The sequence below is a fragment of the Crocuta crocuta genome, unplaced genomic scaffold (assembly GCF_008692635.1).
Source record: "Crocuta crocuta isolate KB4526 unplaced genomic scaffold, BGI_CrCroc_1.0 scaffold219, whole genome shotgun sequence".
Taxonomy (NCBI): domain Eukaryota; kingdom Metazoa; phylum Chordata; class Mammalia; order Carnivora; family Hyaenidae; genus Crocuta; species Crocuta crocuta.
This window is the reverse complement of record NW_027551572.1, coordinates 7,095,001-7,108,198: the sequence shown is the minus strand read 5'-3', so window position 1 is coordinate 7,108,198 and position 13,198 is coordinate 7,095,001. Positions and strand designations below refer to the sequence as shown.

General features: G+C 39.6%; 1 protein-coding gene across 2 annotated transcripts in view; it reads right to left on the bottom strand.

The window, feature by feature from the left end:
- MAP3K20 (mitogen-activated protein kinase kinase kinase 20) overlaps nucleotides 1-13,198 on the bottom strand; it is a 177,979-nt gene that overhangs the window by 70,314 nt on the left and 94,467 nt on the right. For both annotated transcript variants that reach the window (XM_077751112.1, XM_077751113.1), the window contains exons 5-7: nucleotides 11,010-11,075; nucleotides 7,176-7,204; nucleotides 6,916-7,053 (exon numbers count right to left, since the gene is read on the bottom strand). In XM_077751112.1, the coding sequence (XP_077607238.1) occupies nucleotides 6,916-7,053; nucleotides 7,176-7,204; nucleotides 11,010-11,075 (233 nt within the window). The remainder of the gene's footprint in view (nucleotides 1-6,915; nucleotides 7,054-7,175; nucleotides 7,205-11,009; nucleotides 11,076-13,198) is intronic.

Below are 13,198 nucleotides of genomic sequence, written 5' to 3'. Positions count from 1 at the left end.
GGCCTACATAATTTATCTTGTAAGTTATGAGAATTCTTACAGATTCCCACAAATCAGATTTTATATTTTGTTAGTCAAACTCTTTCCACCTTCAACTGCCGATAAATTTCTCCATAAGACAATAACTGGGAATTCAACTGTATTTTTAAAGGTTCAGTAATGGTCTGATAAAAAAAAAAAAATAGCCCTAAATCCAAATCACTGGCTAAGCCCTTTACCCCATAATAGTAGGTACTTGGCAAAACTGTAACATTTAAATTTTGTGTTTTTGGAGAAAGCTCTCTCATAATGAGTCAGTCTAAGGAATTTTCTTCCACCTATAACATCATTTATCATATATTCTAAAATGTAATAAATACTTTATGTTCATACATATAGGATGAGTGTGTGTGCGTGTATGTATATATGTGAATTTATGTGTGTGTTCATCTCTCTGCAATCTGTGAGTTCAACATGATTAATAAATCTGTACTGGAATGCCCAAAGAAAGCAAACTGATGCTGGGAATGCTGAAAACAGCCAATGTTTTGGGTTTCATTTAAAATACTAAGTAACGGAGACTTGTATATTCAGGTAACTTTCTCCATTTACACAAATGAGCATCAAAATCTGAGTCTACCAACATTTGGTGACATGCAAAAAACAATTATAATTTTATCAGTAATCATCATGACCACCACTATCACTTATTGAGCGATCATGTTTCAGATGCTCTGTTGAACCCTTTACACGTGTTACCATGATTAACATAAATCCCATCGAGTAGATATTATCCTCATCTTGTAGATGAGGAAACTAAGGCCTAAGAAAGTTAAACTTGCCCAAAGACACCCTGCTATCAAGGGGCAGAACAGAATATGAACTTGCTGCCTTGCCCTGAAGGTCAAGCTCTTAACCTGACGCAACCCTAGAGAAGAGAAGGCTGCAGTATGAGAGAGAACGTGACAAGCCATGTTGCAGGTGTGGACCCATGGCAGAGAGGAGAAGTAAATGAATTTGGTTTTAATTTATATTTCTCTTGTTCTAAAAACAAAAACAAAAAAGCCGTCTCTAAGTAAGAATGTTGACTGAGGACCTCTACTCTATTCAAGCAGGTCCCACAAACCTTTTAACTCTATATATCCACTGTTTCCTCAGCCAGTGCTCAGTCATATTCGAATCAGAATGTGTTAAATGAACTCCAGCTAATATGAAGATAATTAGCAGGAAAATCAGGGAAATCGGCAGATGCTGCTCAAGCAGGAGAAAAAAAATTCACTGCAGCCTCTTTGGGCTTTTAATCAAGTGTGTAAGGTACTTCTTTAGAAGAGCTGCTGAATAATTCTATTTGAGTCGCAGAAGTGATTAGGAAAAGGTAAGGGGCATCCCAGAAGGGGACGAGTCTTGCCAAGCACTGTAAGTAAAGGAAGCTGAGGAGGACCAAAACAGGTATGCAATCACCCCTGGGACCCCGCCTGCACAGGGGAAGGGGACAAGCAGGAAATGAAGCCCCTCCATTCAGTGCCATTACCACTCCATTGGTGTTGAGGTTGCAGAGGGGAAGGGATATGAATAGCAAGTAAATGGAAGGATCTCGCCTTCTTCAGGAGAAGGGTGCAGTGAACCAACTTCAAATAAATCAAGTGGTCCAGACCCAAAATGTCCAGGGAAGCAGTCTTGCACCCCATTTTCTGAGCGTGGCCTGCACGCACAACCCATTGCACAGGGGCACATGTGAAGGTTAACTGGGTTGCATGAGGTAAAATGCAAAACCAAGAGCTTGGGAAATAATACAGAAAAAGATCTCTGTGCTTCTTTGTTCCAAAATATTTAGTTGGAAAATAGCCAAAATCTACAAAGATCTGAGTTGTGTTTCTTCCAAAAGTTCTAACACTAGAAACATAAGAGTTTCATTCTAGCCCCTCTCTGTATCTCGGAAGCGCTCTTGCAGCTGAGGGTCCTCGTGACAGCCATACACGTGTGGGATACAGACAGGGCGCCGTGAGCCGCTGGGCTCTTTAGGTGAAGTCCGCCACCAGCACCTGCCACAATGCACTGTCACTAATTCACCAGGTGTAGGAATGTATCAAAACATTGGTGCTATGATATAGGACAACAGCTGTTTCTACATGAAACACAATGACGTTTGGCACAAAAAAGTCCTCTGTGGAGGAAGTCATTTGGAGGTCTAAAAATATATTAAACTATGCCTGAAAATACCAGTGATGGGAATGCAGGCCAAACAGTATTGTGATCTTTCCCCTTAAAAATACTTTCCAACTCATTCTATATTGAGACGTGCTCACGTTTAAACTGTGCTCACAAGGAAATTTTTCTATTTTCAGCTTGCAGAGAAACTTGGACAAGGCTGTGTACTTTTCCTGCCTTTTCTTCTACAAACAATGGAAATCCATTACCTGAGCCGGGCTTGTTTTGGAACAGGGCTCATAGACAAGTGAGGCACTGATGCTCCCTCTTAAGCCACTCTATTTTCAAACAGTGGTTCTGGCTCAGAAGCGTCTGAGAAACTAATCCTGTCTGCACTGTCATTAGGAGAGCTTTGTTTTTAAAGAGTGGCTAGGCCTTGCGTTCTCAGAAGGCTTGTTCTTTCAATGATTTTTGCTTTCCTTCAGTCTTTTCTTTTTTTGTAGATAACATACTACACACTCCTCTTGTCTGCTCCTTCAAGAGAAATCATCCTAAGGTGGGTAGCACAATCTCCTTTCTTGGAAAATGGAGACAGAAACAATCGCCTGTCTAGCAAAGTCTGTCAGCTTAGAAGCAAGGACCACAAGATCCATGTCAGGTGTTTGTGGCACATTTATTTTAAGGCTGTACCAGGCTGGGTAGTGTTGCCACGTGGTAGGAAGCCACATGGGTTTATCAAGCTGCCCTTCGGAGGGCCAGGGACTTGGACGATACTGGGGGCTAAGTTCTTATAGCAAGTCTGAAAAAATAGAAAAATGAAAAGCAAAAACCTATTAATGTGTTGTTTTTTTTTTAGGTGGATTTCGAAAAAGGACAACTCTTTTCTTATGGTTTTACTCACCTGTATGTGACTGCTATGTATGTATGTGTGTCAGGGCTCAATGAACAGGATGGATTTTCAGTGAACTATGGGAATTCTATTTTGTGCAAAGAGATACTATAATGACACATGGTCCTGGCTACTCATTTTTGAAAGGAGATCAAAAGTTCTAAATAACCACCTGGCTTTCCTAGCTAGGTATCTCTTTCAAAGTCTATTCACTATGAACTTCTAAAACTAACATGCCCCCCCTCCCCCCTTAACAACCATTCGCTACTGCTCTTAGGTAATAACCACTCTGACCATGTAATGTTTTCTTCATTTTTAAAAACACCTGTGATTCCTTAAACATAAAAGCTCTGAAAAGCATGCCTCGTACCATTTCTTTCACTAAATGGTGTTTATCAAAAACAGAATGGGAAGGAGTTGGAATTAAATAAAATCTTGAATTCTCATTTATAATTAAGTTAGTGTTAGGTGCAATTTTCTGAATGGAATTCTGTTGATACAGCTATGGGTGAGGATAAGCAGAGTTCTGAGTAAACCTCTCTTTAAGATAATGTTTTAAAACAAACAGATTCATCACCAAAAAGGCATTTTTTGTTTCCACCAGTCAAAAGAGGTCTCTGTCATGAACGTAGACTTGATATTCAGAAACATGTGACTGGGACACACAGGTTCTGAGGTGCAGCATCTGGTGTGTAAATATAGAGCACATCTGGTGTGTAAATATAGAGCAACACTGGAAACGTTCGGCAACCGGCTATCAGGTATGCTATAAATTACTTGATAGAATGATCTGTTAAGCGTTTGTTAAATTCCTCAAAACAAAACAAAGGAAGGGTCTGTAAACAAGTACACAGAAACCCTTATTCGCCACAAGAAATGTTCAGGCCCACCTACTAAAAAAAAAGTAGTGCGCAATCACGTGACGGAAAAGCTTTTTAATAAAATAAACAACATTTGCAGACTCAGAAAGATTGATTCAAACTATGTTTAACATGAGGGAGTCAGTGAGGAATAAGTGAAAGGGATTTAAAAAGATACAGGGGAAGAAAAACCTAAGCACTGCAAACAGAAGGCACCACTATCTTTGATAGTTTGTGTGTGAAAATGAACAGATTCGTGGTTACTGGAACGGAGATTCCATTTCAGCTCAGAAAACGCAGTGGGTGTGCATTTCACACAAAAGCCCCTGGCAACTGTAAGGTTTTGGAAGGAGGTGGTGTGAGGTTTGTTTTCATAAATGTTTTGTAATACCGAAACCAAAAATTTACTCTATAGGTAACTCAGAGCTGTCTTTCAGAGCAAATATTTCTGAGACAGGGAAAGTCCCAGACTTGGGGAGAATTTTAAAAGTGCTGTACAAGTGCTTGGGGAGTGCCAAAATGAGCCTCAAAAGTCTTCGAGTTCCTATAAATGTGCACAACTAAGTTAAACACCATAACCACAGACGTGTGTGTATATGTCTATATACCCAGGCAAGTGTCTCTTGCTGACACTAGGACCCATTCCCACCATGGTGCTTCCCTTCTCCTTCCTCTTGCTCCACAGAGGAGTCTGTGAATGAACCACGGCCTGCTGCACAATGAGGAGTAGGTTTCATATTTGTCAAAGATTGTAAAAAAACAAAAGTATACACAATAGAAATTATAAGCGGCCCTTAAAATCTAAAATATTTACTATCAAGCCCTGTACAGGAAAAAGTTTACTGGCTCCTGCTCCACGGGATGAACAAGACACTGGTCCCAACAAGCAGGTGAAGTACAATTTAAAATACCCTATGTCACTGCCTAGCACAGTGCCTGACACACATAAAAATACATTATTGCTTAAAAATGAAGGAACAGAACTTCCTAAGAGAAAATGATCTCATGAAAAGTTTGCAATTGCAACAAATTCCCTCATTTTCGGACTTGCCAGCAGATGATTTGTAAGATGGTCAGAATGTAATCACTTTTGACATAGGGAACCCATTTTAGAATCTAGTCTCTTCAGGAACTTGTATTTTTTTCCCTCATCTTTCAGTGAGACTTATTTGGTCACTGTCTACAATAGTTTATAGCCTTCATTCTTTTTTTTTTTTTTAAATGTTTATTTCTGAGAGAGAAAGAGTGCAAGCAAACACAGAGGAGCGGCAGAGAGAGAGAGGGAGACACAGAATCCGAAGCGGGCTCTAGGCTCTGAGCTGTCAGCACAGAGCCCAATGTGAGGGCCTGAACCCATGAACCATGATATCATGACCTGAGCTAAAGTCAGACACTTAACTGACTAAGCCACCCGGGCGCCCCTTTCGCCTTCATTCTTGAAAACAACCAGAATTGAGGGAAATGAGATATTTAGCCTGAAGCAACTGTTGTCTTTTAGCCTTTAAAATTCTAGCCTTTTGTCAAAAACATGTATTTCATTCTTGTTATGCCTTTTCCAATAGCCAACAAAATTCATTTCTATTATATTGAATAAATTTGGTGTACCTAAGATATATCATAATTTAGAAAAAGCTTACCAATGAAAACAAGCCCAAAACTTAGGTAATGAAGCCAGCAGCAGTAAATACTGAAGAGACTGATGGCCTCTAAAGAAACAGGGAAACATCTGACAATGCTGGTGTCCTCTTGGGCCATCAGCTGCCACTTGCAGTTGAATCATATGTTTGGGAAGAAGAGGCATGTTGATTTGGGCCAAGATTAGTCTGCTGCTTTTCCTGTTACTAGGAAAATGTCCTTTTAGGAGGAATAATATGAATATAGAGGCACTACAGTTAGGGCCTGAGACCCAAAGAGAAGGAGTCACAAATACTACTTTAGACTTTTAAAAAGATACACAGTATTGTTAGGGGTAAAAAAAAAAAAAAAAAACTTACCTTAAAAAGGGGCAACAAGGGCACGCCTGGGTGGCACAGTTGGTTGAGAGATCAACTCCTGACTTCAGCTCAGGTCATGATCTCAGTTTGTGGGTTCAAGCCCCACGTAGGGCTCTGCGCTGACAGCAGAGTCTGCTTGAGATTCTCTTTCTCCTTTTCTCTCTGCCCCTCCCCCTGCTTACTCTCATACTCTCTCTTTCTCTCTCAAAATAAATAAATAAACTTAAAAAACAAGCAACAAATGAATTCCTTGCACTACCAAAGAACCACCCTCCCTTCTCCCCCTACCATCCCACGGTTCCCCCTATTCCACTTCCTTCTTTCTCTCTGCTTATTCATTAAGAATGATCCACCTCAAATCTCCTCCAAAAGCTTCTGCTCCTTAAGGGAACCCTTCCTGTGGTCTCCATTCCCCGAGTATCCCCCACCCCCACATGATTCTGTTCTCGTAACTGCGCTGCTCTGTTGTGACTTCTACATGGTACCTTTGATTCATGTTTCAGAGAGTCGCACTATATAAGACTTGCAGCAGGCATGGGCAAGGCCGCGTACTAAAAGCTAAGTACCTTTTCTTCTATACTCTCCAGAAACTCACCAATCAGCTTAATAGATGACATTCAAAAATCTCCTGTTAATGAACTCATGTGGCAGATCTATTGGTGTGTTCTGAGTAACTTATTACCATGAAGTCCTGTTCCAAATGACCCATGTCCCCACTGACTGACACAGACATCGCACAGTCAGGTGTCCGGCCCAGGGAAGCACTCTTCCCGGGAGTGCATCAGGCCCCACGTGACTTTAGGGTCCATCCAATTCACTTTTCGGAAGTAGCACTGGTTTCTTCTTAACACAGGACACAATAACTCACATGCATAAAAGTGATCCCAGTGAACATCCTAGCGACTGGAAAGCATGCTCTCTGCGGCCACTGCTCTAGGCGTTCCAGCAGGAAGCAGAGTGCCACTGTGTTAAAGTGTGGTCTCCCCTCTGTAGGTGTTTGCTGTTCGTATTGCCTTGGGCAGCAAAAGATGAGAAATGAACTCACCACACCATAGGAATATGTGTCACAAGTTTCAGACACAGGGAGACTTTGGATAACTTCTGGGGCCATCCACGGGAAAGTTCCAACCAACGACATGTGTGTTGTATGATTATGGAACCGAGAGGCACCAAAATCGCATATCTGAGAAAAGAGAAACAAGTATCAACCTTCTACTACTGATTAATAAAAGATTTATCGGTCACAAAAACCTACAACTGAAGTTTAGAAATACTTTTGAAGAAAATGAAAAGAAACAGTCCTACCTTCAATACCCCATCAGCAGCTATAACAACTAAAAAAAAAGAAAGAAAGAAAAATTATGATAATCATCTAATTTGTCTGAGTCACCTTATACTGGAAGAAAAAAAACCCATAAACTTCTACTTCTATCTCCCATATGGCATATGAAAGGTAAAACTGAAGTATTCACTGCATCGAAGATTTTGCCAAAAGGAGCTGGCATTAAAACAAGAACAAAAATCTAATTCCTTGAGGTGCTGATGAAAAAGGCTTTCAAAACATTTGTTTACATCAAACGTCACACTGTCCAGTAAAACCAGCATGCTTTAATTAGGGTTAGCAGAGCCGAACTTGTTACCCGGGCTCTGCCACCACACTGCCAGCACGATACTGGGGAAGTCATCAGCATTATTACTTCATGGTATGTATTTTATGCTCTCAAATGAAGAATACTTTTCTTGAAGGCAGGGACAGAACTCATTCATTCACTTATTCACACATTCTGAATAGCTCTTTGCTGAGCACCTACTATGGGCAAGACCATGGACTGTGGTCTGGAAGAGGAAGATGAACAAGACTGGCCTTTCTGTGCTCCTATGGAGCTTACACTTCGATGGGAGATACACTGAAACTATAATCAAGTGGGATGACACCTGAAGCTAATATACCGTCTGTTATTTATGCTGGAATTAAAAATTTTAATTTAAAATGTATATAATTCAGTGGGCTAAATTCTATGATGAGAGATAAATAGAGACTGCCTCAGAACCAAAGAGCAGGGGTATCTAAGGAAGTCGGAGAAAAATTTCTGGAAGAAATGGTGCTTACGTGAAGCCCTGAAGAACAAGCTGGGATTAACCAGACAGAGGGGCACTGCAGGGGGAAAGCACATTCTTGGGTAGAAAAAAGAGCCCTGTGGAAGGTCAGGAGCAGAGGGAAGGGCACGCAACTTTGGAAGGCAGGGGCCTGCTCTGGAAGAACCTTTGTGAGAAATGGAAGGCCACTGAACAATTTTAACCAGAGAACTGAAATGGTCAAACATGCGGCGGGGAGAGCATATGAGAGAAGAGAACGGGAGGCACGGCGACCGCTGTGCACATGCACATGTCCAGGACAGACGTGAGGATGCCCGTACAAAGGCTGTAGCACAGAACAGGAGAGAAGTGGACCGACTCAAGAAACACTTAGGAGGCCCAATCAGCTAGGCCTGAATAATGAGACCGCAGGGCGGGGAGGGAGGGCTCAAGGATAAAATCAAATAAAGAGGCAATCCAGTACAATGGTTAGAACAGGAGCTCTACACTCAAACTGTTCTTTTCACCTCATTTCTGGGTTAGGCAAATGGCACTGCCATTCACAGAGAAAGGGAGCGCAGCAGTAACTTTTTAGTGGGTAGAGAGGAGATGAAAAAATCCATGTGGACACAATACATGTTCGAGTCAGATGAAGGTCTGTGTGGCCACTCCCAGTAAGCAGACAGACACGTGATTCTGAAGCTGAGGTCTGTTAGGAGCGTTAAGGCACAAATGGGATTTTTATGGGAGTGGGTGAATAAGAGCATAAGAGGCAAGAAGGCCCAAGGTAGACCTTTAAGAACTGTTCTGGTATTTCTTTTGTAAGCCACACAGCGCCCTAAACATGGTAGCTGATCAATACTTACTAGCTGTTACTAGTGACCTTGATAAGTGGGAAAAATACTCTTTGCATGAGATAGCCTAAGGGTAAATGTGATACCATATACAAGCTATGAGTTTTTCAAATAAAAAAATAATATATATTGTTAATACCATATTCCGTTACTCTTTAAAATACCTCTCTTGCTTTTTTTCTCATTATCAAGCACTTAATTAAAAACAAACAAACAAACCTAACATTAAAAAGGTATAACATGGAAGTGTCTTGCTATGCCCTGTTTCAGAAAAAAACTGCTAAAAGTTAGGTCAATATTGTTGCAATGTGTATGTTGCTTTCCCATCAAGATAACTGCAAAAATTGTGACTGGTAAAAAATCAGGACAGTCTCTGTTGTTACTTAGTTTTCATAATGAGGTCATGGATAAATCCAAAGTTTAATCACTGTCATCTGATGAGATGTCAGGACATACTGATAAAGCAGATTAAAAAAACAGAAGTCAAATAACTTGTTAGAATGAAATTCTGAGCATGAACTAAAAATCTACAAGCATAAGACTCTGATACGTCCTACTAGAGTGAAATGATTTCTTAACAACTTCCTGTTAGCCACCTTCTCTCAAAAGCATTTAGCTCCAGGAAGTTTGTCTACGAGGAGCCAAAGGATAAGAGGATAAGAGGTGACCTAAACAAAGGGAAGAACAGCCAGGGTCAAGCCTGTGGTCCAACCTGGACTAGTAGATGAGTGGTAGCTGCCAAGAACTTGTCTTTCTCCGCCACGACAAACCTCACAGTCCCGGAGCCCCCACAGTCTGGCCCATCCCCTGCATCTCTTCCTCTGAGTGCCCATTGCAAGGATCGCATTCTTAGATACACCCATTTTAACTACAGTGATTTAAAGATTTTTAAAAATTAAACAGTTCTCCTCCCTATTTAGAAGAATCATTCGGAAAGCATGTAAATAATTAACACATGGAAATGAAGTGATAGCAAGGTTTTTGTTTTTAGTAACAACCTCTCATGTTTACTTTAGCTGGTGTGGGCCAACTAAATAATCCCACTCCCGGCCTTTATCCATTAGCTTCCAAGTGATGTAACAGAAGAAGCATTCTATTACCTCTCCTACTTAAAGGGAATAATACCTAATCCTGCAAGTCATTTTAAAATGCTCACTTTCAGGGTGCCTGGGTGGCTCAGTCGGTTAAGCGTCTGATTTTGGCTCAGGTCATGATCTCGCAGTTTGTGGGTTCAAGCCCCGCGTCGGGCTCTGTGCTGACAGCCAGCTCAGAGCCTGGAGCCTGTTTCAGATTCTGTGTCTCCTTCTCTCTCTCAATTTCCCCTGCTCGTGCTCTCGCTCTCACGCTCTCTCTCTCTCTCAAAAAAAAAAAAAAACATTAAAAAAATAAAATGCTCACTTTTTTTTTTACACTTTTTTTATTTTTTAGAGAGAGAGAACATGTGTGTGTGCATGAGTGGGGGAGGGGCAGAAGGCAAGAGAGACTCTCAAGCAGGCTCCTTATTCAATGTAAAGCCCAACATGGGGCTCCATCCCACAACCCTGGGATCATGACCTCATTTGAAATCAAGAGTCTTGAAGCTCAACCGGCTGAACCATCCAGATGGCCCTACTCACTTTTTAAATCATAAAACACAGGATCATAAACAAACTTTGGAGAGCACAGAAGAAAAGAAGAGAAAAGAAAGCCTTTGCTTTCCAAACTCTGAAATGTGTTGATCATTTTTGGGCACTACTCCAGGTAATATGATGAACACAGAAAGTTTACACCAAATAATTCAGAAGTAACAAGAACAAAACTCAAAACTGCTACTACAGAGAACCATCTAAAAATAGAAGACTAGAAGTGTAGGACTACATGCTTTGATCCAGCAACACCTCTTTTAGAAAAGTATTCTAGAGAAATAATTAAGGATGTGTTGAAAATTTTTGCTGAGAAGTATCGAGCTCAACATTTTTCATCATAGAAAAAAATGTAAACAACCCAAGATGTCCACATTCTGTGCTATTCATACAATGGAATACTATGCAGCTTCTTAAGATAAAATAAAGAATTTTGGTATTTACAAACACTGGAAAGATTTTCATGGTATCAGTGATGAGTTAAAACATCAGGGTACAAAAGATCTGAAAAACATGAGCCTACTTCTATAGCAAGGTGCACGGATTTCATAATAAAATAGGTAAAATAAAACATATGGCTACATTACCATTTCTTGACTTCAGATCTCTGTGAATCACTTTGACAGGCGCCTCCATATGTAAATAGTGCATTCCTTTTCATACAAGAAGGAAGAAAGGCCCATTAATACCATTTTTTAACACTGCATCAGTATTAACTTTCTATTTTCCAACATCAGTATTTCATATTTTTGCAGAGGATTCAACAGCAGAAACCAAGTCCATGTGTTCTGTTCTTACATGATTAGCCAAGACAGGATATATCTACATCAGGAAAATTTGTATGCTAAAGAAGGTTTATGTGCTTTAATCTCTTAGGAGCTGGAATCTGATTGTGGGTAAAGCCAGCTTCTTATAATACCTAACAAGGAAACCTTAATTTTCTGGAGTCTGCACAAAAATAGCACAGTTATAACCAGAAGAAGTGCTCCAATGACTAAGGTATTCCACTACCAGTTGCCTTCTAAATAAGCCAAAGTTCTGACCTAGGTTTTCAGTTTTCATCTGGATGTCTGCAGCTTGGTTTATTTTTTCACTACTCACTCCACTAAGCCCCTGGGAGTGGGGGTGGGGTATGGGTGGGGAGAATTGGGTGGATTCATTAGTTGTGGTTGATAAACGATTTTATGATCCTCAGATACAGAAATTTACAGTAGTTACAAAATATTTAATTCTTTTTACAAAGAAGAATCTTTGGGATAATCTATATTTAAATGCACTGCCAAATTCTCTCCAACATATTTAGAATGTAAATCAAGTTACTCCAGTAAACTGAATGCTTATGTAAAAAGTACAGGTTTATTATTTTTAATAAAAAATTTTATTTTTTTAAATTAGACTTTAAAAGATACATACTTCACAGTTATCCTCTTGGTAGTATTTGACTCTTTCTCTGTATTTATGTACTATCTACCCCCTTAGAATAAAGAAAAATAACATTTTCTATTGAAATATAGTATTTCCTTTCCCTTTCCTTTGCAATGTCTTTTCTAAATAATGGAAGAAACAGTTTCCCTACCACCACAATCAAACAAGCTCCTTTTGTTAATGAATTATCCATTTACACATGATAAGTAGGCTTTGGTTCTTTTTTTAAGTATACCAGAAAATTTCAATTTTATAAAGGCTAATTTTTAAAATAATCTATTATTTTTCTACCATTCTGATTATTAAATATTGAAGAGTCATGCGAGAACAAAGAAAAATTTAAAATTTAAACTCCTGTGATATAAAGATACTCCTGGAAAGGGTCAAGTTTAACAGAAGTCTCAGTGATTTTAGCTATCTTAAACAGCTAGAGCTAGGATCCAGGAGAGTGTTCCTCTAACATGACATTCTACATACTACAAACTGAAAATAAAATAGCTACCATTCGGATAACTTAATAACTTTTAGGACTGAATTTCATACCTCTTGCTTTAAGAACCAAATGCAGGTAGAATCTCNAGAACAAAGAAAAATTTAAAATTTAAACTCCTGTGATATAAAGATACTCCTGGAAAGGGTCAAGTTTAACAGAAGTCTCAGTGATTTTAGCTATCTTAAACAGCTAGAGCTAGGATCCAGGAGAGTGTTCCTCTAACATGACATTCTACATACTACAAACTGAAAATAAAATAGCTACCATTCGGATAACTTTTAATAACTTTTAGGACTGAATTTCATACCTCTTTCTTGCTTTAAGAACCAAATGCAGGTAGAATCTGTTTAATTACCATTAGAGGTGGGGCTACATGGTTTCTATACCAGCTGACAAGTAATGATTTCAAAAAACAACATAAAAGCTTTAAATATAGGCATTTTATTCCTTATGGCAGATATTTTGAGGAAAAAAATACTATAAATTATTTGTGTATGTGTATAACATACATGTACATTTGCAAGATACTTAGTGTGCATAAACACAGTAGTAATCACAATCCTATAAAATTCTCTTTAATTTGTTTTTATAGAGCCATCCATACTTCAGCCTTACTTTTATTGTGAACAATGAAGAAGGCTGAGAAATGCCACCATAGATTTAAGATTCGGAGTTCCTGAAGAAGTGACTGGTGTTAATCAGGGGAGATATGGAATCAGGGAGGACCATTATGAGACTGGATCCAGGCCCACCTGCTTTGATCATTCCCTTTACACACTGGTGAGTGACATGCAGCAGTTTCACACCTACTTGTTGGTCGGCCCTCCGTTTCCCTTCCCACTCAGCGAGGAGAGGCTT